This window comes from Lonchura striata, unplaced genomic scaffold (genome assembly GCF_046129695.1).
Source record: "Lonchura striata isolate bLonStr1 unplaced genomic scaffold, bLonStr1.mat Scaffold_169, whole genome shotgun sequence".
In the NCBI taxonomy this organism is placed as follows: Eukaryota; Metazoa; Chordata; class Aves; order Passeriformes; family Estrildidae; genus Lonchura; species Lonchura striata.
In genome coordinates this window covers 4252-31820 of record NW_027461110.1, presented here as the reverse complement: position 1 = coordinate 31820, position 27569 = coordinate 4252, and the positions used below count along the sequence as shown (strand labels likewise).

The 27569-nt window shown below is 38.5% G+C and overlaps 1 protein-coding gene across 1 annotated transcript; it reads right to left on the bottom strand.

Moving 5' to 3' along the window:
- Positions 1 to 3123: 3123 nt before the first annotated feature.
- LOC144248544 (ras-specific guanine nucleotide-releasing factor RalGPS1-like) lies at positions 3124 to 27569 on the bottom strand. Its single transcript, XM_077790656.1, has 10 exons — positions 27530 to 27569; positions 16025 to 16151; positions 15340 to 15479; positions 14105 to 14156; positions 13750 to 13830; positions 11554 to 11659; positions 10478 to 10570; positions 10210 to 10315; positions 8717 to 8808; positions 3124 to 4045 (listed from the first exon to the last, which is right to left on the bottom strand). Exons 2-10 carry the CDS (start codon positions 16138 to 16140, stop codon positions 4034 to 4036), a joined length of 798 nt encoding a protein of 265 aa, XP_077646782.1. The 5' UTR covers positions 16141 to 16151; positions 27530 to 27569; the 3' UTR covers positions 3124 to 4033.

Here is a 27569-nt window from a genome sequence, read left to right as displayed (position 1 = left end):
GTCCCGCGGGAACGCCCTCTCCGCGCCGCGGTGGGCAGAGCCGCTGCCGGCAGGGTCCCGAGCGAAAGCCGGGTCGGCGCTCCTGGAGCCCTCGCGTCTCGTACCTGGCTCCCTCTGCGGTACCGACAGCAGCAACCGCAACACGCCTCCACGGCCCGGGGCTGGCGGGGCCGCTCCGTCCCCTCACCTCCCGCCTGGGAGGGCGGCGGCGGCCGTGGCTGCGGAGACTCCGCGGCCCCCGCCCCGCCCGTAGCGCAGGTAGAGCCCCCGCCCGGCGTGGTCCGCCTGGGGCCGCTCCCGCTGGAGGCGGCTGCTCGTCGCTTCACGGTCCCTCCGCGCGGCTTGCTGCGCACGGCATCGGCACCGACGGTCGGGAGCGGCCCCGCCGGAGCGCGGCTCCAGGGTCTCGATAGGCGGGCGAAGGGGAGGCGGCGGAGGGACCCCCGGACGGAGGGACCCCCGGACGGAGGATCCCCGGACGGAGGGACCCCCGGACGGAGGATCCCCGGACGGAGGGACCCCCGGACGGAGGGACCCCCGGACGGAGGATCCCCGGACGGAGGGACCCCCGGACGGAGGACCCCCGGACCGAGGGACTCCCGGACCGAGGGACCCCCGGGGCGGGCCGCGGCCTCTCCCGCCACTTTCCCAGGTACCCCGGGGCATTGGTGCCGCGAACGGGCAGCGCGGGGCCCCGGGACGCCGATGCCGCCGGCCCGTGCCGGGGGCGGTCTGGGGAGCAGAGCCTGCCCGTCCCGCCGCAGAGCTAGACGCCAGGCTCCGGAGCGCTGATTACCCAGGTCCGCACGCTGTGCCCCGGGGGGAACGCTCCCACACACCACATCCTGGAAACGAACGGCATAGACGGTACAGTGCAAAAAAATGACCGCGGCAGTGGTGCACTGTTCTCGAGGAGGTCTCTGAATTCGACCCCGGCGCCTGTCAAATTAACTTGTGTAAAATGGAGAAACACAAACTAACCATTATATGTTCAAAATGCAAGTAAAAAAAAGTACAGGGAAATTTATAATTAATTATAATAATGAGAAAAATCCAGTAACTTACTGGAGTCCTGTCTACTTTTAGAGATAGACGTGATAGCAGAATCATTTCTACAATAAAATACAAGGTTGGCATTCATAGGAGTTCTGTGGTGGGATTTCCTTTTCTAGTGCCAAAGGCCGTTAAGTTACAGACCTTTGTTCCAGCTATAGAGATCTTACATATAGAATGTCTTTATTTCTGGGAAGAACACAGGAATAAAATGCTTATTACAATGAAATGCTTTAAATTTCATTATTGCATTTAAAATTGTAGCATACCCAACACAGTTCTCTATCAGAGCCAAAGCTGTGTATCTCTAAAGGGATGTATCCTTGATAAGAGGTATGTCACGCCAGTTTCCTGCAAGGACATGTAAACGGTGCTATTAGGTGCTTCCCAACCTTGTGCAAATACCTGTAGAAAATAGTAGACTCAGGCCTCAACCACCCCATGTGGACAAAATAATTTTTTCCAATTTGAAAGTGTCTTTCGTAGACACATTGATCCAGTTCACAAGTCAAATGCATTTACTCATTTACTCTTGTGCAGTATGTAAAAGGGCTGCTGCCCTAAATTTCTGCCAAACACAAACTTGTGTAGAAATAATTTTAATGTGATCTTTAAATTATATCCTCTTCCCACAATACAGGTAGTAGTCCACTTTCTTTCCTTATAAACAAGGTTTCACTCTTGAGCTTGCAGTAGGATTTGAGATAGCCACATAATGTCAACATACATGCAATAATGAATCAGAAAAATTAACAGTCGTCTATAGCATTAATAGATTTGTTTGTTAGTCTTGCAAACTGCATTTGTCTGCTTTATGAACTATTTAGAGAGAAAATCTCTCTCTTATTAGGGCTTGAGGGGAAGAAGACAGCTAGTTGCGTAGAGGCTGCAGCAACCAGGACCCCATGCCTCAGTACTGTGACAAAGCAAGCAGGGTTGGCCCATGGCCAGGGCCAACTCCCTCTCCCGCTAGTATCTGAGAGAACCCAGCAAGTCTGTGGGATGAGACAGGTTTAAAGCTGAAAGCAGGGAAAAGTGCAGAGCACGACAAGTCCAGCGGCTTCAGGGTACCAAGGAGGCAATGCTGGACCACAGCTGAGGCTACCTGCAGTAAAGGCCTGGACTACAAAGTCTGTTAGATCTGAGCCTGCAAGGGCAGAGCTCAGGCAGGGGCTGGGGGCCTGGAGCAGAGCTGAAATGGACTACCGAGCCCACAGTGGGGTGGCAGGTGGGCTGGTCGGGGTCATAGTACCCACAGGGCTTTTAGAAGGTACTTCCTTTTTAACTGAGGTACAAGAACTCAACATACATGTTTATAGGCCAGTTACTTACGGAAAAAATGAAAACCACCAAAACTGCACCAACCCCATGACAAACCAAAAAATTGTTAGAAAAAGTCTTTCACTTAAAGACTTCAGGTTTGCTTTCATAAACCTGTCCCACAACGCCACAGCTGTATCAATTTGCCCTGGTGAGTGTGGATTTTCCAGAGGGCTTGTACTCATGCCTGGAGTCCTCTTCTCCTTTTCTAAAGCAGCTGTGTCACCTAATAGATTCAGAAAAGAACTGTGTCCATGGTCTATGTATGCCCCCTATCACCTCTCCTTTCCATAAATATATACGGGGCAGGGGGCGGGGGGGAAAGTCAGTAAAAACTCACAGCAGGATTTGAAGATCAAGTCTCCTCAGCAGTTACTAATGTACATTTTTGGAGGCTGGTAGGTGAAATAAAAACTATTTCTACTCCCTCCCCCACTTCCTGAAATAATTAAAACAATTGGACTGCTAAACAATGCAGATAGGATTAGCTGGACTTCCAAGAATGCTGTATTTGAATGCAAACAAAGAATACCTTGTAATCTAAAAGGAACTTGCTTGGTGGGTTTTTTTTAAACCTTCACCTTCTAGTTGCCCCTTCTCTTGCTTTCCATGTTTTTGTCTGTTTGCCCCATTACCTTCAACAAGAAAAGACATATTTATTGTGCCCATGTCTGGTTCAATTTTATAGTTTTATATTACTAAAAGAAATGGTAACCATTTACTACAACTATCTTCCAGTGTTCCCAAGTGTTCTAGGGTGTTCCTTTGTGTTCACAAATTTTATTTGGTATTTTAAGACAGTGGTATCATTAACAAACTGTATGTAAAATAATTTAGTTAGATGGTTGTTTGCTACTTTGATTCATCAGGATTTTATACTTTTCTCTACATGTATGCTAGAACAAATCTGTTTTTTGACCTTGCTTGTTTGCTTTTTACTCAGTTACATCAAGCTTGCAAACCCAAAAGATGAATCATCTGAAGCAAGTAATCATTTCCAACACCAAATGATTCTTCCACCACGGTCTATTCTTCCTTGAACCTTACTTCTGGCAGAAAGAATATGGCTCCAGACAAAGTCCAGAAATACAAAGGATACTTCCTCCAGTTCACTATAATCTGCACTTTCTTATGGACCACTGTGTTTTAGCTGATGCAAAATGGGTGTTTCTAGCCTTCCTAATATAATTATATGAGATGCTCTTACATCTGGGTTCTACTAAGACCTGTAAACGCTCTCCAAGATATGGTGTATTTTTTGAATTTGATAGACAAATCTCCAGAGTAATGGATCACAGCTATGGAAACACCACAATCAACCATTAATTATTTCCAAAGAAAAACTAATGCTGTGTGCTAGTGCCCTCCCTTGTATACCTAGCACAGCATCCAGAGTAGGAACAAAGTTATTTAATATTTCTTTTTTTACTCTCTCTCTCCCAGGTTACAAGACAAGATGCTTGGACATAATGAGCATTTAATGAACTCTTCAGTACTTATCTTTGGGTGTTGTATGGCAAAAGCACGTTACCTTATAGTGAAATAGGGCAATGCAGAAGGTAGTCCTCTTTCCCCCCTGCAATTTGATTCCATAACAGTGTCAACCTGGCATATTATGATAGTTGGTTCTCCTTCCTAACAAGCTCACTTTGTTTATTTTCTATCTTGTCACCTATGGAAAGGAGAAGAATTCTAGTCAATTTTCCTGTTTTAACTGATGCTATTAGTAAAAAGAACCATTTTTGATAGATATGAGAGACACAGATGCTTCCTTTATAAAATATTTATAAAGAAACACTGCACATAACACTGAAGGAAAATCATATAGATCCAACTTACTTTGAAGACTACCACGTAATAAAAAAGTCTTTGAACACTCTTCCTGTTTCTCAGGAATAACAGGAAAAGGAGTCTACTTCAGGAAAAGGATATATGCTTTCCTGTTCAGCTGTAGAAGTAACATTTTTATATTTGCTTGTTTTGCTCTCATCTTCACATGTAATATTTCTCTCAGACAACCGATCATTAAATTATGTTTCCACAGAAATTAAAGGGCCTTAATTGCCAGTCATAACCCGGACCTTATTTACATTGCATAAGAAATAAAATCATAGAATGGTTTTAGTTGGATCACATAGTCCAACTCCCCTGCCATAAGTAGGGACATCTTCAACCAGAGCCCAGTCCTACCTGACCTTGAACATTTCTAGGGATGGGGTATCCACCACCGCTCTGGCCAACCCAGGGTTTCATTACACTCACTGCAAAAAATTTCTTCCATATATCTAGTCTGAATAAACCTTCTTTTAGTTTTAAACTATAATCCCTTCTTCTATCACTACAGGCCCTACTAAAAAAATCTGAACCCATCTTTCTTGTAAGTTCCCGTCAAGTACTGAGAAGTGGCAATAACATCTCCTTGGCACATTTTCTTCTCTGGGCTAAACAATTCCATTTGTCTCAGCCTTTCCTCATAGCTGAGGTGCTCCAGCTCTCTGATTGCTCTTGTGTCTCTTCTCTGGACCCACTGCAACAGGTTCACATATTTCCTATACCAAGGACTTGAGAGCGGGATGAAGCACTCCACATGAGGTCTCATGAGAGCTGAGTGGAGGGGCAGAATCCCCTCTGTCACCTGCTGCCCACACTGCTTTTGATGCAGCCCAGGGCATGGCTGACTTCTGAACTGTCAGCACACATGGCCAGAATATGTCCAGCCTCTCATACAGCAGCACCCCCAAGTCCTGCTCAGCAGAGTTTCTCTTGATCTTTTCATTAGAATTGTGTCAGCCTGAGCCACTCATCAAGTTTATCCAGGCCCCAGTCTTCAGGTGTGGCAACTGCATCACTCAGTTTGGTGTCTTCTGGAAACATGCTGAGTTAAACTTGAAGTGCAAAGAAATTTACGTTTGTCTCTACTTCTTTGGACTTTGCAAATCTCACTTGAAAAAGTTGCAAATTTGGAGGCTTTTTCAATTTTAGGCTAGAAATGTTGATTCTGTTGTATTTGTACTACCAAATGGCTAGACGCTGTGCTCTACAAAATCTGTTCAATTATATTACCATTCATTCACAAATAAAACATGCATGCTGCCTTTGAGCTAAAACATTCCTTCTGTACCTCTACTATTCCTTTTCAGAATATTTTATTGTCAACAGCATACGTACCCTGCACATTTTTAAACTTACAACCAAATGCTATTACTGTTGTAGTAAACAAACTTTTTTTTTACATTAAAGTATTTAATTAGCAAAACAATCATTATTATCAATGTAACAAACTGAAAAATGCAGCAACTCGATACAAGACTGAGGTAACAAAATACTTTGCCAAAAACCTAGATTCCAACACCAGAGTTCTTACAGGTGAGACAGTTCACAAGAATTATAGAAAGAATCCTTTACACAAATGGCATGCAGTGGACTGCTGGAAAACACAGCCAAAAATAGTGCAACAGTTTCCACACAAAACAAACCAAAATGTTGAAATTAATTAACATTATAGTGTGACAAGTCAGTCTCACTTTGAAAACTAGTTTCTTTGCCTCATTTTAGTGCTATTTGGAAAAGCATGCATTTTGGCACTGAATTGCATAAAAATTGTACATTTAATAAATTAATAATATTACTTATATCTTCACAAGTCTGAAAATGGTAATTATGACAATGTTTACTTTTACATAATTGTTGTAGTTGTTCTCTTTGATGGAGGAAAACTTGTATGGTTTGTGATATTTTTTTGTGAAAATGCTGTAACAATCAGTAGTGATAGGCAACCCATTGTATTTCAATAGCAGCTTTCAACTAACCATAGAAGTACTTGGTAATAGCAGGTACCAGGTAAATGGCATCATAACACCTCTTATCAGCAGCTATGAACTGTTTAATACTTAAAGACTAATTTTAAATTGGTTTAAGATGTTTTACTAGTATTCTTTCACTGCTGTCATTATTCTTTCACTGCCATCAATCTGAATTTCTCAGTACTCTGCAGTAATTTCACAATTGTGCTATACAGAAAAGATGTTTAATGTCATTGATGACTAATCACAAAAATCCACAGGTGCAGAATAATACAGACTATACCATAGCCTAACAGCCTGAAGTAATTTGCTGACAGGATTTTACCACATTCAAAAGTTTCTATACCATCTCTAATGGTATTTGATGCTCTGCCCTTGCAGATAACCATGCTTTTCCTAGTTCAAAGTTGTCTTAAGTTAACAAAGGAAGAGAAAAACAATATAAATATATTTTTAATTACCACTTTTCTCACACAGTTCCTCAGTTATCAAATAAATTTTGTCAACTTTACATACACTTTCCCACATTCCAGGATCTAAATGCAGTTCTCATCAGAAACTGTTTTTCTTGAAAACCTGGTATGTATTAGGCGTTCAGGATTGTAACATGAACTCTTAAAAGAACAAGAAATTTACTTTTGACCGACATTTAACAATACAGATGTTTTTTTCTCCTTGTTGTTAGCAAAGTTTCAAAATTAAAATGTAGCAAATCACGGAAGTCCGCACAATACATATTGCTAATGCCAGGGGACTTTGTTCTAGTAGAGGCTCTGTTTACTTAAACTGACTTTCATGGTCTTCCTGGTTTGTAAGCTAGAGGCTGACTTGCCAATTTCTCCTCTACACAATCCTAGAAAAGTCATAAGCAGTTTTCTGGTGATTGATGAAGCCTGAATAATGATGCTATATGGCAAAAGTGTTTCATAAAGAAAAAGTGATGAATTGAACATATGAACAGAAAACGATTCTGACTGCAGGAGTGCCAGGGTACAGCAAGAATACAGCACAGAGAGAGTTCCTTCGGAGGAGAAGGCCCAGTTACACTTCTTTTGTTTGTTCGTTTATTCTCTGGATATTGATGAGGAGACTTCTTTGTACTTGCTCCACTGTTAGACAGTGTTTCACTGCCACCATGATTTTATAACAGCAGTACTGTCTACCAGTACTAATGTCCTGAAGTCACAACACATACTGGAACTGAGTGGAGCCAAGAAGTCACCCACAGAAGCACAGAACAGAAAAAATTATATGGAGTCATTCTGAGGAGCCAGGACCATGTGATATATAATACCTGATCACCTGCTTCCCTGTGCTAAGGGATTTGAAATCAACAATGTTCAGACTGAACCAAAACACCAAATTTATAAGCAACTATGCCACTGGTAAAAGAATGAAAGACAAATTTCTGCACAACATAAATTTAAACAGCCTTAAATCTATTACCAGTGTATTCCTGAGCAAAATAACTGAATGAAAAGAAAACCAACTGTCCTATGCCAAAATACATTTTTCCCAAATAGCTCAAATATGAACAGCATATTGTCCAGAGATTTGATAGAAAATTTGAGGCAGCCACATTGCCAAGCAACTCAGTGCACTTAGATTATAAAAATGTTGTTCCACAATTTTCTATTCTAATTGACACTTTGGAGCAAGTTAACACTGTCAATCATTCTGTGCATTAGAAAGAGTTGAAACCCAACATGGGCCAAATATTCTTCAGTCACACAAAGCAGCTTAACAATAAAAAGAACCATTTGAAAAACAACAGGCAGAAGATAGAGCGCTCAGATTGCAGCCAAATATCAGTTCATGCAGTCTCTGACCACAAATAGCTGAGGGCTCTAGAATCCTGCAGGAGTCAGGATTAATCTTCTGTCCATCTAACTTGTCTGCTTTCATTCAGTGCATGAGACTTTATCTGGTCCTAGGGATAACATTCATTTTCTGCTTTTAAAAGCTGTGTCAGAATCACTTTCAAGTTACATAGGAAAGTGCTGAAATATCTGTGGCTGGCTCATGTCAGGAAAAACATTCTCCTCTTCCTCCTTAGAGAACAATAACCTGTTTCTTCAGTTTGGCACTTGAAGTCACACCAGGTAGGAGAAGAAATTATTCAAATGACATTAGATTAGCAGGTACCTGGAAGAGATTGTAAATTACTCATAGAATCATTACATTTGGGAAAGATCTCTAAGATCATCGAGTCCATCCTAGTATAGTTGCTTTCATTTTCCATGAGACAGTCCCTTCTAAAGAAGACATGAGGTTATCTTGCTTGAGGCAACTGAGAGTAGAGGTTACATGCTCTTAAGGTAACCAAACCAATAGCTAGACCTGCACAAAACCTGATTTGATGGGAATTCTCTAATTTTAAATAATCTTTCTTTCGCCTATTGAATAAATGGATCAGCGTACAGAATGAGGAATTATGTCTGTCCTCTGTGTGTGCACACAGACTGAAAGAGGTAACTTTTCTAGTAAGGATTTTCTGGAAAATAGGAAAAAGTGGGTAGAACTAGTTTTCACAACCTTACCTGAGGCTTGTTGCTTTTGCACGCGTCATCCAGATGTTTATGCCATAATATTGCATGAAACCTTGAACCAGTCTGAAACTTGTAAACATTGCCTACAAAAATAAGAAAATGAAAGACTCAGAATTTGCAGACAGACATGCAGTTTCAAAGGACTCTGATTTCTGTGCAGAAGCCAAAGTCCTGAAGTAAACTCTTAAATTAATGTGCACCTCAAATGTTCAAACAGGATGCTGCTAATATAATAGAGCCCATGTGAGGCATGTTACCCAACAATTCTTGGGTGAAGCAAGTATGAGAACATATGTGGCCTCATAGGCAGAAATGCTGAATTACAGCCTCAGAAAAGACCATGTAGGTCAGTGTGCAGCAAGAAAACAATGCTTAGTGATAAGAGAACAAAGCCTGCTTGGTTAAGAAGAACAAGAACTATTTAGTTAAAGCAGGAGAGATGTAACAAAGTTTCTAAAATGTAACAGGCAGCAGAACCTCAGTAGTTGGCAGAAAAAATTGTTACACAAGCACTTGATTTAAAGAAAAGGCTGACGTGAATGACGTGAATACTAGGAATGTGATCCCTTATATTATTGGTTAGCAGATGCATGAACAGTTACAGTATTGGCTATCCAGGCGTGTGATATTCTAATCTGATAGTGAAAATATTACAAAATCTATATACACTTTTAATAAATGTTTCTGGTTATACCACAACTGGGGACTTCATACGCCGCAGGTCAGATCTAATTTAATCCTGGCTTTCTTCTCATCAAGGCTTCTGATAAAGCTTTTCATATTTGTAAACTTAGTTTTTCTTCAATGTCCTATTGCAAATTGTTTCCTGCAATCAAATATTGTGTGCATTTTAGTTAACACCCAGATGATGCACTTTACAGAGTAGATGGGACTCCATATCCAGCACCAAAGCTGAAAACATAGAAACTGAAGAAAGCCTCAAGAACCTGTCAGCAGCCACTCAAAGTGCAAAATAACTCCAGGAGTTTTCTTATCTTTTGAAGTTTTTCAAGTTTAATCAAGGGAAATTAGTTATGGCAGTGCAAAATTAATTATTAAAAAGTAATAATTACTTAGCAGACTTACTTTGGTAAATGGTTTGATATTTTAATTGGTCTCAGTGTAAGTCAAGATTTGATACTGACTGATTTTAAGGAAGCTATTCAGAGACTTGGAGATCAATGTATGGAGATACATGGATGTGCCGCAATCTCATGTTAGTTGAGGAATTTCTGTGAAACTTTCAATAACTGTCAAAAGAAAGGAATGTCTCTGCAGGCAGCACAGAAGCACCACAGCATATTGTAGAAATAAGTTCAATTTAATCTGTACCTTTCCTGGAAAATTCTGTATTGAAGATTTCCCTTTTCAGTCTTTTATGAGTGCCACTGCAAGTTCTGTATTCTACAAGCTCATTAATAGATATTAATCCATTTCCTGTCACAGAAATTTAATGCAGACATTGTCCATCTTGCAATATCTACCTTTGTCAGGGTTATTTAGCTGGAAAATATCAGGATGCTCTGGGTCATCAGGCAGTGCCACCATCCAGCCTACAATGGAGACTTTTTTCCCAGGTGTAGATTTATACTGGAAAAGACAGACAAGTCAGTCATAGCTGAGACTGTAGCAGAGATTAACTTTTGACTGTAGAAGTTGTGCAGAAATATGGCTTAGCCTGGAACAGAAAGTACACTTCCAGATCTACTTATGAGTATTCAAGTTTTGGTTTAGAATAAAATTAAAGCTTACATGTTTTCTTTCAGTGCCTCTTAAAGCTTTTGCTCCAAAGTACAGAAGCGTTGATCCTGAAAGCATGACCCAGTATCTAGTCCATGAGGAGAGCTGAATGAAAAAGGAAAAAAATTAGGAAAAACTCTGCATATCTTTGACATTTCAAAAATGTATTCCCAGGCAAGTCCAAGTGCTACCAAAGTTAATTTCAGAAGCAAGGAATGGAGATAAAGCATGTCTCCTGGTGTAAATCAGCCCAGCTACCTAAAGCTTGATGGCTGGCTGTGAATACAATCCTTTTTTGTTGGGTATCTCATGAAAGTATCAGTACTGATTGTTTAGAGAAGAATAGTGTGCAGCCTTATGCTGTACAGATCTTAGATTTTGATTTAAAAAAAAATTATTGAGTTGACAACTCTGCAGTTCTTCAAATCTTTTAGCTCTGAAATGAACTGGGTAGCACGCGAAATACATCAATCAACTCTACAGAAAACAAGTTTTCAAATGCATAGGACTAGAACCATGTGTAATCCATGAATTGAGGTTAACTATGAATTGCCATGACTTTGGTGCTATGGGTGGCTGCCCTGCAGCCTTTCCATTTTAATGTGATATCTCAAAAGCACCAAAATATATTGTAGAAATATGTTCAAAAGAATTTTTACCCTCCCTTGGAAATTCTGTATTGAAGATCTCCCTTTTCAGTCTTTTATGAGTGCCACTGCAAGTTCTGTAATCTACCAGCTCATTAATAGATATTAATCCATTTCCTGTCACAGAAATTTAATGCAGACATTGTCCATCTTGCAATATCTGCCTTTGTCAGGTTAGCTGGAAAGTATTAGGACACTCTGGGTCATCAGGCAGTGCCGCAAGATTTATTTCTGTCCTCACAACACTGCTTGCTGGTTACACATTTGCTTCACTCCTGCTCTGCTGTCACAGCTAGAAACTTGACTTGCAAACTGCAAATTACAATTGATAAAACCATTGTTTTCTGTGGTATCAAGCTGAAGGTTTAATATAATCCTGAAAATTAAACCAGCCAGTAATGAATTAGGACCATAGGAATAATTATAATTAGAATCACTCACAGTAGGTTTCTTGCCTTCTTTGAGCAGTGTTTTTCTTCTTAAAGGCCCTTCCATGGTAATGACTCCTGTGGAACCACCTGCTGTGCAGCTGCATGCACCCATTGGGCTGGAGAGACAAAGCATTCCTCATGCATTCGAGCAGACAAATAAGGATGATAAGCGAGCAATATAATTTAGCTCTAAATATATCTATCCTGCACTGCTTTATTGTATATTGTATAATCTGAAATGTGACTCTAGAATATGTGTTTTCCTAACCTAGCTGTCAAATAGAAACCAAGATCTTTCAAAAAGGTTCTATTCTGGGGGCTTAGACATGAAAAAATAAAACAGAATAAATACTGAAACCCAAAGTCAAAGTGAAAACAGGTAATTTTCTTTTTTATTCTGGTAAATTACAGAAATTACCTGAATTTCTGGAAATGTTTGGCTTACAATTTTACAAGAGCTCTTTTTTACAACAGCACCCACAAATGTTATTTCAAATTAAATGAAAATATCTTGCCTAATTGGAAAAGAGTTGGGAAAACAATATTAAAAATAAATTAAATAGTTATTAGTAATTATTAAAAATAAGTTCAATAATTTATTTACAGAGAATAGAATAGTTTTTCCTTTTCCTGGATGAAAACTTCCCACATACAAAGTGAGAAAGAGATATAACTCACAGAATCCAAGTATAAACAAATTTAGAAATGTAAACAGCCATTAATAAAGTCAAAACCAAATGCTGATTGGTAGGTTATCTGCTGCTAACGTCTCTTCATTGCCACGTGATCACGACCCTGATGTTCTTATGTGGACCAATAGGGTTTATCAGCACCAACTAAATCATGTCTAATAATGAATACAAGGAAAAGGACATGTATGCTCTACCTCGCAGTTGCGAAAGGAACACATTTCTGTCTACAAACGAATCTGAACTCATGCTGGTGCCAAGTGTTGTGCATAACCATGTCCAGGGAAGGACAGCCCTTCCAACTACCAGGTGTATCTTCTTACATTGCATGTACCTGCCTGGTCTCTGCTAATGTGCATTCTTGCCAATTCTAAATTCGACAGAGGCAGTAGAAGGTTTCAGAAAAGGAAGAATGACCACAAGCATTAGAATTACTTGACGGTTGATAAATATAAGAAACATATTTTAGGGAGTAACTCTTCTTTGTGGATTTAATAGGCTTTTCACGTTTTAAACTTTGTACATTTTATATTTCTAGCTTTTGTATGTTTTTCAAACAGGTCTACCATGGTCATGTTAAGACAGTATTTTCTAGAAGCAGCTGCAATAGCTGAAATACTGTTCCAAAATGTATTTCTTTACAAATCTATAAAGTGTGCATTTTTATTTTTGTCTAACCTCTAACTCATACTGTTATCAGATGTTACTGGCACAAGTAAGGCAGCTGTAATTTATACATTATATCAATACTTCTACAATGGCTGAAGCAAACTAATTTAAATAAAATAAAACCTGACTGGATTTAAACTGCAACTAAATCACAGTATTCACAGAATACTGATTCAGGGCCTATTTTCTTAACTGTTCAAACATATGTCTTCATTTGCCAGCACCACAGAATCTATCAGGTTCAGGTCAGGTTCAGGTATACATGCAAGGAATTATTTTTATTTGTCAAACGATATCAAATTTTCAGTGTCACCTCTCTTAGGTCTGTAAATAGATTACCTGCTTCTAGAAAGTCCACTTTTTAGTGACTAGCAACATTGTGAACACCTGCTACATTTGCCTTGTGGATGTTCCCTCTCTTACTTGAGGTCCAGGGTCATACCCTTTTACTGAACAAAATCAACATGCCACACAGACACGGATAGATATTATTGGGTAGCTATCTGGTAAATCAGGAAATAAGATTCTGGGAAAGGTCAAGAAGGTATGCTTCTAACATCATCACTTGTAATAAAGGTTTCATAAAACCCAATGTAAAGCCTAGTTTTCTGCAAAATGGAAGCCAGACATCATTAGTTCAATCAATAGTTAAACTGAATTTCATCCGAATGGGCCATAACCCTGCTTTACCATTAATAGGAGTTCTTACAAGCAGGAGGGGGAGACTTCGTAAATTGTAATGGTCATACAAGGCTATTTGGACACAAAATACATTACACTAGGAAAGCCTAAAGACCCAAGTTGAAGTTTAGCACCATACAATGAAAGAGGCAGACCCTGAAATGTACCTGTAGACACAGCTTCGACTCCGAGGAGAATTCCGGATTGGTACCCTCCAGTTAGGCCCCAGTGTGGCATATAAACGACCCCTGTTTGTGAATGCAAATATCTGATGAGGGATATTCTAGTTTGAGATTTCAACAGTTAGGGTTTGGTAAACATGACAGAGATAGTTCCCAATCTTTTCAGGTCCAATACCTTTATGGTGCTTTATTTCAAAATGTTTGCCATTTTTTTCCTAACTAATCAATTATTTGATAAAAATAACTATTGATTTAGAGCTTACCTATGTTAGGGATCATTTGTGAATTTCTTAGCTAAGTCTGTAGAGTGCTCAGTGAGTGTACATGAAGACTAACTCACCTTTCAAGCCCTGACGGCAGCTCCTCACTAAATTCTGAGCTTTCACTGCTATCTAGAAAGAGAGTAGTACAGAGAAGGAGTAAGAAAACCACCCATGGGAAAATACAAAGCCAATGTATGTGGATCACCAGAATACTCTTTTGTATAGTACTGTGGACACCGCTTACTCAAATCATGTTTTGAAGAAGTGTTTAGAGTTCATGGTAAAATCTTTAGTTGGAAGAGGCTTACATGAGCCTCTCCTTTTATAGTATCTCACTCATAACTCATATTATTGCTGTGTTTTAATACTATTACTTTAATTTTCATCATGCTTTTACTTCAGAAGCTGAGCACTTCAGGTACATAAAATCCAGCTCCTTTGTAAGACAATATTTCTACCACAGTATCCATAAGTCAATTGAAGTTATTAGATATGATATCACGGTTTATTTTCAAGAAGCAAACGCACCTCTAATAGAGGATATGTCAGCTGTATGCTGCTGCTAGCAGTTATTAAAATATATATATATATGATGGTATTAATAACTAAAGTTCCTATCTCTCCTTCAAGCCCATCACCCATTTGTCGCTCCTTTTCTGGCACAGCTATTTAGCTCACAGTTTTAATTTGCCCAGGACTGATCATCTAATGCTCAGTTTTAACACAGTGAGCTGTCCCCGTATTTTCAGAAGTGCAAAGATCATCTCAGTGTCTAACTCTTGGTCAAGGAATGTGCTATCTTTCACAGTAAATTTCTTATTCTAGAAATTGCCCGAGTCTCTTAAAAGGTGGCTTTCTCTTGCTTAGAACACAGATTCTTGATCACTTTTTTGATATTATAATAATTGCTTTATTAATTATAATACCAGAATGTGTTCATTTTATGTTTCTTTATAAGTCTTAGCGAGTACTGCCAAGCAATTCTCCCATCTTCTAAAACATATAGTTAAAATTAAAGCTTTCTTTGTGTAAAGGTAGCTTTAAAAATATATATCCACTTTCCCCCGGTAAAAGCTGACAAACACTTTGTGTCACACACCGAGCATCTAAAAAACCAATCTTCCTTCATGCCACCTTCACCAAAAGCATCAGTGGATAATCGAGGAAAGCTGATGTAACGCTGACCAGGTAGCAGTTCTGATCTACTTTCGCCCATGAAAACCATCAGTCTTTGCAGGGAACTGATGCTCTCCCTAATGGTGTGCTTTGAGGTGTGTGTGAGGCGCAGGGCGCCGGGCCCGGCGGAGCGCACCTGCGGAGAGCCCGTTGGGCAGGCGCGGGCCGCGCGCCGGGCTCTGGCTCTCCAGCACGCTGTCGTCCAGCAGGTGCCGCGGCCGCTCCGTGGGGAAGGTGGCGCTTTTGCTCTCCACGACGCTCAACTGACACATCATACTGGAACGCGAAAGGAGAGAAAAACTTGAAACCCCTCTTATGTCATCGAACAGCAACCCTTGGCTCACATTATTTTCACTCAGTCTTTGCCTCATCAGCAGGTTATTAAGGAGCAGGCAATGATATGCTACCATGTACTGTACATATGCTCCTTTACTACCAAAATGAGTTTCAGATTTTACTTCTCTTTGTCAGTAACAATTATTAAATTTCTGCAGCTGGGAAGCTGTAAATGTTTTAACTCCTCCATACAAAACCTGAACATCCTTGGTGGCAGCAAAAGCAGATAAAGGAGACACACCAGGAATCCACAGACCGAAGTGGATAAGCATCTTTCATGTATTGCCAGTGCCTGGCACTAGCAGAGAATAGTCAGCAAAAATAACAGAAGTGTCAAGAGAAAACCTAGAGAATAAATAGAACAGCCTGAAACACTCTTACAATAAAGAAATTAAAAGGAAAAATACTAGCATGTTCTCTAATGCTATCTTAAACTTTTGTGACACATGTAACTGCCTGAGCATAAAACAGCTGAGATTACACACTTGTTTCCTAGGCTGTGACTCTTCCGGTGCCTGGGAACAGGAGGTGTAGGTAGGCTTGCTGCTACTGAGGCATCAGGACATGTGGGTCTCCTGCTGAATTTCATAATTGCTGACATGTCAGACGGACCTAAAAGACAGATATTATTTCACACTGGACTGATGCAAATCCCAGAAATTTCATTGGCTGGTGTATTTAGGAACTGATTAAAATTAGTTTTTACAAATAACCACAAGGCACCATTTCTGAAGCACTGTTTCTTGCCCATTAGGGTTACACCATCCATTTTTGTTATAAATTCATTTCCATAATCTTAAACTCACTGGAGTAATTTTTAAAATAGTTTTGCTCATACTTTTAACAATGAACTACAAAAACTCTCGGCATCTTTACAACAGCTGGATGGGCCAAAGTGCAATATGCAGAGCCATAAAGTTGGTTTGTACTTCAGGTGTGAACAGGAATGTTCACATGTGTTTTGAATTTTGTTTACAACTTTGTTTTGAATAAACTGTAAACAATCTGGTCATACTGACTCACAGCTTAAGCATATAAGAAAAACCAATGGCTTTTCATATACCTAATGGACAGACAGATGCATTACTTCTCAAATATCTATGAGCTCTAGAGATGTCTCACTGCAATCATTCTTCCTCTCAATTTATGAGGCCTCACAGAAAACATGGACAAACTGGTTTTGTTCCAGCTCCTCCATGCTGTTCACAAAAGTTAGGCATTGACCTTTGCAATACGGTGGAAAACATGGACTATCATCATCCTCAATAAATGCCAGGCTCTTTTTGGCTTTACAGCAAATAGTTGAGATTTCACTTTTCAACACTTAGTTATGGGATTGGTGCTTGTGATAAAAGTGGGAACAGTGGTCATGAAAGTCGTCATCTGCCCCATATCTTTCTCCTTGGGACAGTCCAGGTACTAGCAGAACAGACTTTCCTCTACATTACAAAAATTACTTCTTGGAGGTACCAGCAACATCAGCTTAGTCAGTTTCTGGACTCCTAACAAAACCCACCCATTAAGAAGTTGACACAAGAAGAAACTCTGTAATGTGAAAAGTCATGTACAATCATCATCAGAATCTTTACAAAAGTGTCTGGCATTAAATAAGCAATAAACGGAAACAGAAAAAAAAACCAAACTCAAAACCAATCCAAAACACCAACATTCCATGGCACAGTTTGACAACAGGATGTGAATGTGAACTTTTAATAGAAATGGTTCTGAGAGACAAGACTTCCCAGGGAAATGGTCATGGCACCAAGCCTGTACAAGGTGAGTCTGGTTATATCACAACACCCTTAGTGATATACTTTAGTTTTATGTAGCCCTGCAAGGAGCAGGAAGTTGGACTCAATGATTCTTATAGGTCTCTCCTTACTTGAGACATCCTGTTTCTATTTGTTATACAGGCTGCTCTCTTTACCCTGAAGCACACTGAAGGAAGGTATCACCTTCTGCCTTGAACTGAGGATTCATGAGACACAAGAAGAAATAGGAGAATCAGTAATGAGTTTATCCCAGTAAGAGGCAAAAAAAACCCCCAAAAACAAATAAATGCAAGATGCTTTCCTGCCCATACTCACTCTGCAATATAGACTTATATCAAGTTGTAGGAAACAAAGAAATTAATTCCAAATTATTTGTATTTTTATTTCACCATAGCCCAGACTCTGGAATTTCACCATGAACTGGACTGTAACTAGGAAAATATGCAAAAGGGTTTTCCCTAGAAGTAAGGGGAAGGATTTAATCCACAGAATGTTCTGCACATTTGAGCAAACAATTCATTATGCTGCTTAATTAATAGTAGAGTCCCAAGCCAAGCAAAAAGACATAACTTCTTTTAGCAATACAGAGAGGAGGGACAAGTTTGTTAGAGGAAGTTTCAATAGTATTATTCATCAGACCATCAGTTTAGTAGGAGAACAAAGACAAAACAGTTTTCAAGCATATTTTCTGCCTTATTCATATATAGCATCAGGATAGCATTTTTGCCTGCCTGCCTGCCTTTGCTACCATCACACAACTGCAAATTTGTGAAACACAGCAGTCATAGCATCAGTCACTGGCCTATGCAGCTTCAGAGAAGATCTTATACCTAACGGCCACATGCAGTTTTAAAAAAATGCACTTTCAGTCATTACTTCATCCAGAGATTCACCTAAAGATGCACATCTAGGATGTTGGAAAGGGTCCATTACAGCATTCTTGCTGAAGATACAATTAAAGTTTTTATTCATTTGGGCTGCAACACAACATTGGAAGCTTCTTCTCTAAAACCAAAGCAGCTGATCTTCCATTTCTGCCATGGAGGTGAAGCACAAATTCAGACAGAAAAAGTACGATTATGAATGCAATTATGTGTTGTCTAGTTTAATGTAAAAAATGTATGGATTCATAATTCACTATTAGGTCTGAAAAATCTTATCTGCTGCATTAGTACCAAGAATATGCATTTCACTAAAGTCTTTTACCATGGATTTTCATTACAAATTAAAATTTATGCAGAGTCAAAACAAATGCCTTCAGAAGTTTCAAGTTCTTTAGTTTGAAACCTCCAGTTCTTCTGATGGACTAGGTTCCCAAAAAAGGAGTTTGCTCTATATGCTTTCTTTGTAGTGTCTTTCCATCAGATGCTTTTCAACTTGTGAACAGGAAAATACTTAGGACTATTGAGGTACTTATTACTTGCTAAGAAGCCTCAAATAGATTGGAACTGAAACCCAGGATAAAGCCAGTGACAGCTAAAAGAGAATTTCCCTGAAAATGATGAGCATTTATCAGCAAGACTTTAATTTGAAACTCAGCCTAAACTTCAGTGTTAATATGCCCACTCTGAGGCTTGTCCCTTAATTTGGCTGCATTATTTGTTCATTTTTATATTGCTTCCTGTTGTGTCATTCAGGTATTTCTGATGCCATTTCTCAATCTTGATTTACATTAAGTTTTTTTTCAAATGGATGATATAAGTTCTTTTAAGTTCACTGAATGCTATTGAAGTATTATTTTTAACAACTTACTGAAACCACAGCCTGTGAAAGAGTAGCAGTCTTAAGGCATAGCCCTAGAGAATTATCAGTATAGTGCAATGCTTTTTCACGCAGACATTGCGCCACATCTAGAAATAACTGTTAAATTTTGTAACACATAATAGTTTAAAGGTTGTTTCTCACAGTGGAGAATCAGAGACCTGGAAGCAGTTTGATTAATTTTGTTCCAAACCACTGATATGCAACAAAACAAAAGCAAGAGACTACATAAAAATTACTTTATCAGAAAGAACAGCAAAATAACAAATCCAGTGCTAACACAATCAAGTTACTACAAAATCAAAGCTGGCTGGATTTGACTCCAGGTAGGTTCAAATGTTACTATCAAAACCTACAAAGAGTGAGATATTATCTAGCAAGAAATAATAGTTTGAGACTTTTCACTCTACGCTCCCATTTTTTCTCCCTCTCTTTAGGGAGCATGGACTGAAATTTACTGTAATACAATTGCAAAATGAAACTATCTAAAGATTGATCATTATAAAGATGATAATTGCTTGATTTAAGCAAGAACTTTCATTAACTGGACATCTTCAGAAGAAAAAAAGTTTGATAAACTGCCATCCTCCCCCTGAAACAAATTATGTAGCATGTCTAAAAGGACTCCATATCTCAGATTATAATATAATACTAGGGAATATTATGAATAATATAAAAATAATATTAGGGAATAAAATTTCAGTTCACATAAAAATATTGCTAGGCTTAAGGAGTGATGTGTCAAGGGTGACAGAATTTGTGGAAATATGTGTAAGAGTCTTACAACAGTCCAGCTTGGTTTCCTTGCTATTATATAAGGCAAGCACAATTGCTTGCATCAGTCCTGTCAAAGAAGGAAATGGACCTGGGTTGACAGACCACTGGAACAGGCTGCCTAGAGAGAGACTGTGGGGCTTCCTTCACTGGAGGTACTCCAGTGCCATCTGACACAATCCTGTGCCATGTGCTGCAGGATGACCCTACTTGATCAGGGAGCTTGGACTAGATGACCCACTCTGGTCTCTTCCAACTATGCTGTGATTCTGTGACTTATTCAAATTCCTAGTTAGGTGTCTTCAGTGAAGATCCTGATGGCAGAAAACAGAATGCTTTGTGGGATCAGATGAAAACAGAAATATCATGTGTGCTGGTATTATTATGGCTGGACTGACCATTTTCAATCTAGTTCTGCATCCTCCTCATCTCCAAGGCAAGAGAAGGAAACCCACACATTTTAGCTCTGTTAGCCCTGTGCTAAGGTAATAAAGAACCTAAACACCTTTATAATGTCTTTGTATCTGCTCTGCTGTCAAATGTCTGTGGAGAAGAATGGTGAAGTTTATAGAGTTCTCCTCAGCTGGCTACACTTAGTTCAGCAAGAAATCTGGGGTGCAGTGTCAGCATGAGTTATGGGGCATAGGGCAGATGACCTAATTTCTGTAAAGGAATAAGAGACAAAGAGAGCCCATGTCAAGAAGGATGCCAAAGAGGGTAAGCAGTGAGATACTGATGACAACTGCACAGACCAAGGGATGTTTATGGACATACCAGACTGCTGAGCAATTAGCTGGAGAAGTTATGCCTGATACTGCTGATAACAAAATTCCAATATTTAAATTCATTTGGGATTGAGTGATTTTGCCCCTTTTTTCCAGTAAGTGAAGTCATCTGCTACTGCTAACTCTTGTCTTAACTCTTCTGGCTCCACTCCTAGTGCATACTGTTACCATGATTGCTATTCTGTTATTTTGCCTTTCATGGAGACAAAGCACTCTTAGCAGGATTTTCCAGTCAGCTGGCATGAACAAGGGTTAGTTTGGTTTTCATTATTTCTCAGCATCATTTTCAAGATTATGCTGACATGCACAGGAATGACATATAAAAATATTAAAATGTTATTAAAAATGTGTTTGCATTAGAGAACGTGAGATAACTTCATCAGAGCAAGTTGAGTGCTGTTCAGAGATCTGTGGCAAGAACATTTGGAAAAGTTTACCCATATCCCAAAGGATCTCACTGTTTTTTCCTTTGCATAATTTTTCCATGAATAATCCTTCAAATGTTATAAATGAATGTTACTTTTGCAATCCTTCAGTAAAACATGTGAACATTTACAGTCTCCAGAGCTGTTAGAAAAAGCAGCATGGTGAGGGAGTTACAGTTCACAATTTTTTTCCACTAAAAAGCTATCAACAAACCAGTACTAGATATGCAAACTAAAAACTGAAAATGAGTTGCATATTATATGATGAAGAACTGAGTAATTTTTCAGGAAAGTAGATCAGACTCACCTATTCATATTTTTTGGTGAGCAGTTAAAAAGTAAAACTTAGCAGCTCTGTTTCTAAAAAATAAAGACATTCCAAGCCACAGACTCTCTAGTTAAATCTTCACTGTAAATTTGTACTACCCTGCTTCCATTGTAACCAGTATGTGATAATTAAAACTTTCAAAGAAAAAGACCTAATTACAAAACACACAATAAATAACTTTAGATTAATTTTGTGCACAGAATCAAGAATGACAGAAACAAATTATATCTAGAATGATGGCTATTATAAAAGAGCAGTTTTAATTTTCAGAGTATTGCTTTACAATTAAACAAAAGGCTACTAATGTATACAACATGTAAGAGATATGTATGTTATGGCTGTTTCTCAGACAAGAGCAAACTAAAAACAAGAATCTGAGTTCTTGACTGCACTTTCCCATGCTTCTCCAAGCTCCCCAAAAGCTGTGACACACACACTCACACACACATGTACTTCTGACTGCACAGTAAGCACACTTACTGTATAGAAGTGATATTTTCAATTTAAATGTCACTTTTATGGAATCACTAATTGTCAGCATTTCTTTTACTTATTCTGTACCAGTGGAATGTGCAAACCCCAGACTTACACTTCAGCAAAAACGCTGAAGTTTTTGCAGTTGGATCTACAAAGCAGTATATGGGCTTGGGTGACATCAAGATTGGCAATGGAGACATAGCCATTGTGAGAGCATAGTTGCAGGGAAATTAAAATAACCAATCAATCAAAAAAAAAAAACCCAAAAAACCAAAAATACCCCAACTTTTTACAGAAACCATTTCAAGTGACTGCTGTGAAAAAGGAGTCAAAACCAAAAGACCAAAACCAACTAAACCTCCAAAAAACAAGGCAGAAAAGCCCTTTGTCCTCTGGCTGGTCTATATTTGTAACATTCCTCAGGATAATAGCTTAATAGTTAAAATAAGCATCAATGAACTAAGACATTAGTCTTGTTTAGTAAGGAAGTCACAGAAAGTAATAGAAAGCAAGGAAGTTAAAAACTGAGCACAATCATTCTCTCCATGGAAAATTTGAATTTGTTTTGACAGACTATTATTCTACAATTTTTTTAAAGCTTTGGTATGTTAAGAAAAAACCCACAGTACACTAATTCCAGCTGGATTTAGTGGTTGATAACATGTAAATCCACAGATTTCTCTGGTATTGATTTGTTTCAAAAATACTCCAGTGAGTTGTAGAAGTTTCTGAGGAAAGTATAATAGAGGAAGAGAATGTAAACCAAAGAGTAAAGTTTTCTGGACAGTCTGTAAATTTATGTGAAGAAAACTTACTTCTTCCATTTCTACCCTAAGTCCTGTGTAAGAAAAGCAGACATGGTGCACATGAAGCAATGACCAAGAACTTGCACAAGGATTAAACAATCCTCATTTCCACAGAATGACTGGCTGCTAAAGCACTTAGCACAAACTATTTATTAGTTGCCAAAGCAACCAGTAAAACAAATCACAAAACAAAATGTCAAACTCAGTGTTTACATGGAAAATGATGGTGTGGGGGTATTTTATTATAAAATGCTGTAACTGCTGTAAAGATATCACTGATGTAGTATAGTTCAAAGGGTTACAAATGTGCAAACTTTCCCCAGACTTTCTTCCTTCTGTTTCTAGATTTTCAACTCTTATATATCACATACTCTACATCCAATAATTGACCTCTTCTAATTAATTAGAATATGTACTCTAAGCTTGTTATGAGCTAGCTCTCAAAGCTGAATGGACTTGGCAATATGGGCTGAATTTTACGCCAGTAACAAAGAAGAGAATATACCTGTTTCAGATAAATTATTCCACTTTCCCAATATGATGGTAATAGAAAACCTCTGGTCTAATTATATTCCCCTCAAGAATTACAACAAGACCTACTTGGGATAAAAAACAAAAAGAAAAAAAAAAGAAGAAAAAAAAAAAAAAGAAAAAAAAAAAGAAAAAAGGAGTGGCGAGGTCCAACCCTGCCCCAAAATAAGGGCTACCCACAGCAGAGGCTTGGCTGCTGCTAAAATTTAATGCTAGGTATTAATTTTAATGAAGGGGTTAATTAAAAATCACAGAATCAAGACCAGTCTTTGAGTCACTTAGTATTAGATAAAATTTTCTGGATATGGTAATTATTTTACCATTATTTTAACTTTTTATATTGTTTTTCAAGAGTAAATATGTTATATTCCAGAGAATGAGTAACCACTTTGTATGTTCTGCTTAGCACTGCACCCTGAACTTTTCCAAATAATATGATGAGAAAGAGTAAGCATAACAGAATATTTATTGACTGAGCTACACGTAGTGTGCAAATTCTGAGGCACTTCAGTTGCTTAGAAGGCTTACATTTACCATTTACTGCATTAAATCTTTTCCTTTGTTCTGGAAAAGTTTATTGAGTTATACCTTCCAAAACAACCTAACAGCCATACCATAAATGACAAGCACCTTTCAGCTAACACTGCAGCAACAGAGATGTCTTTTGCAGCTAATCCAACTAGAAACTGTGAACAGTTAGCATACTATAAGCTCTGCAGCTACATCCTCTCTCTCTCTCTCAAACCACAGCAAGGCAGAATGAACAGACTTAAGTTGCTGCCAAGGAAGTTGTGTGAATCACACGGTTCCCAAAAGCATTCAACTAAACTGCTTAAAGCTCCTTCTTAAATGCTACTTGTGAGGGACAAGAAACTCTGCAGCGTTATGGAAGACATTAAATCTTTTTGTGAAAGCACTATTCACAATTATATATGCATTTGGTAATTAAATGAGACCCTCTTAGCCACTAATATACAAAACATAGCTTGTTGTGAGACAGTCACTTTAATCAGATTCCTGCCTCCTGTTTGAATTTACTGGAAAACTAGTTGGCAAAAGAAGTGGAAAATGGACACATGGTTTTCTCCAGCACTTTGCAAACAGAAATGCTGCAGGACTTAACTGTTTTTATTGAGCCTCACACTCATAAAGATATTTCAAGGGGAAAAAAAGAAATCCACAATGTCTCTGGCCACAGTAAACTGCTACAATTTTTTTGAAAGAGAGAAAACTGGCTAGAAGATAAATTCACAGTGCTGGCAAGTAAAATCCATTTCTATCATCAACACATGCAATTATATTTTAGAATACAAAGATGACACTATTCTCTGCACTTAATCCCATTATAGGCTCTGGAATTAATACCAATGGCATTGAACTTTTTTTTTGTCTCTGGAAACACATGCTGATCTCTAAGGCGGCAGCATGTCACAGGCAAAACTCGACTAGACATTGCTATTAGTAACGTATTAACCTTTGTACTATCAAGACAACTTAACTGATGACTGACCTTATGGGCTAAGAACCTTTAACTTTAAATCACTATTATCAGACTCCCATGCCTTAAACTATTAACTGGAACATTAAACTACAGCCCAAAGTATTTTGAGATCATCTATTATCATTGTAGCTTACAGCCTGCAAAGGATTTACTTCTGGCATGCAATGTCCAAAGTGGAATTAATTTCAAAGTATAACTTGAATCCAAATAAAATTGACAGCAATACCTTTAAATGTGCTATTTTTAATTCTCCATGTTCAAATATCTCATTATTGGTATTTGAGTATCTTTGTTCAGAATTATTCAAAACTAACATATGGCAATACTCCTATTTATTAATGTTGTGAAATAAACAATAAAGTATTGCCTTCATGCTTAGTTAGATTTCAATTTGAATTCATGCTAACTTACTTACTAAACCTTCTCCAGGAATAAAGTTTTCAATAAAATTTATTTTCAGTAAAATGTACTGGATTCTATTTAGTAGCATTTTTCCAGCCACACAGGTGCAGCTCACTCAAAAATTCCTGTGGGTATTACAAAATGTTGATGGCATTCATTGTCTAACTGGCAGTAAATGAGAATCCTCTAGCTGAACAAGAAATAAATACAGCAGTCCACAAAAGGATCAAGCTTTCGAAGGAAATACTAACACAAGAATGGAGGAATAGGAATGACTCAGCACTTGGTGTCTAGTCATCACATTAATTCTCACTCTAAGTAAAGCAATCTTACAGAGCACTTAAGGGCACTGTAGATTTAGAAGAGAAAATTCACCCACTCCTAATACTAACTGATACTATAGGATCACATATTCAATGAAGTAGGTACTACTGAATATTGACCCAATCATTTTCTGTGGACTCCAGCTGAGCTCACTGCAGTATCATGCTGTATTCTTTGCCTAGATCAGACAAATTCAAATTTGTACAGTTCCAACTTTGGAACTGTATTTTTAATTGCCTTCCATTAGAGTTCTAATAAAGTCTCAGCCCTTGATTAAGACTTACAGAGTACTGGTGATGACCACATGCCATGCTGCTATGACTGAAATCGTATTCCATAATCATATAAATGAAGTGTTAACATCAAAGTTCAAGAGTTGAGCATGTAGACATGAGTAATATAAAGTAAAAGCCAGAAAATAAAATGTTTACTTGTCTGCTTTATATATGTAAGAAAAATGCAATCAAATGAGAGGCAATGACTTTGTTTCAAGTCTCTAGTTTGAAAAATCAAATCCTCACAAAAGCAAGAGAAAATGTGGCATGATGTGGTGGGTTGACTTTCATGGGCTGTCAGTACTCCCCATCCTTCACAGGACAGGGTGAAGAAAATACGATGCAAAACCTTTGTGGGCTGAGATAAAGGCAAATTGATTTTAAAAAGCAATGACTGTGTCCAAAAGCAAAAGAAATAAAAAGAAAAAATTATCGTCTACTTCCCATCAGCAGGCAATAAAAAGCCATGGCCTAACCCAAGCATTGTAGCCCATGCTTAGGAAGATAAACTTTAATAATAAATGCCTTGCTCCCACCTTTGTCTTAGCTTTTATTGATGAGTGTGTCATATGGTGTAGGATATCTCTTTGGGCAGCTTAAATCAGCTGTCCTGGCTATGTACCCTCCCAACCTCTTGCCCATCCCCCAACCTACTGGCCTTTTTGGCAGGGGGTTGGGTTTGGAGAGATAGCCTTGATGCAGTGGGCACTGCTTAGCAGAAGCCTGGTAACTTATCAACACCTTTCCAGACACAGATTCAGAGAACAACACCGTGATGGCTCCTGTGGGGAAGTCAACTTGCAAATGCATTTCTGTATGAAGAAAGTGTTCATTACAAACTACTTTTGAACTCATCTAATAAAAAAAATTCCTGTGAACTACTCCTTTATGCAGCAATTAATAATACTGAGCATTAAGCAGGGAAAGGAAAAGCACCTTCCTAAAGAAACTGAAGACCAGGTCAAATGTTTATCTGACTCTGTGAATAGCAATCACAATACAAGGACAAACAAGAGGTTCCCTATAAACAACTGGTCATTTGACAGCAGCCAACATGAAGAGCTGGGAGGCAGAGGAAAAACACATGGGATTTTTGTTCATTTTTTATTTAGCATCTTCCTTTTTCTTTCTCTCATTTACTTTGACTTTCATTGGTGAGAAAAAAAGACATTTTTAATGCCAATTAAAACTGCATGTCAGATGTGGTCGGGACTCCTTGGGGTTTTTACATTCACACATGGTTTTACATAATGAGCCAGAAAATTGGCCACTCAGGTTCAAGAGATTAAAACGTAACAGCTTTTGAGATAATGGCTCTTATAGCAGGAAGTATATTTCACATAGCCTGATGTTTGTTTAGCCTGGTCATAGCAATAAACAGCAGATTAATTTTTGTCAACTTATGGTGCTCTAGTTTTTCAGATGTTGCTAGAAGCTGTTGTTGCTACAAATCTTTTGTCCTCCTGCTGTTGACAATGAAATTGTTTCAAATATATGTGATCACACAGAAACCTGAAGGAAGAATTTCCTGTGTTATTCACTGCATTGGTTTTTTTTTTGTACTGCAAGAGGGATCTTTTTTCTTCACTTATAAAATAATGATGAAAACACAAGCATTTGTAAAAAAAATCACACAATCTGACACCTGTTTCAACACTAGCAAACACTCTGTGACATCCCTTGAATTGGGACTGCTTTTATATAAGTCAGCAATCTTTCTTGTTGACTCATGTTACCAATGTACCTCCAGGTTTTCCCATATACTTCAGTAGAGGATTTCTGTAATTAAAATTATTTCCTTACTCAAATTTTCAAATTATGTTTTATACCTGCAAGATCTTCTTTGGAGGAAACCAGTCGAGGAGAGCT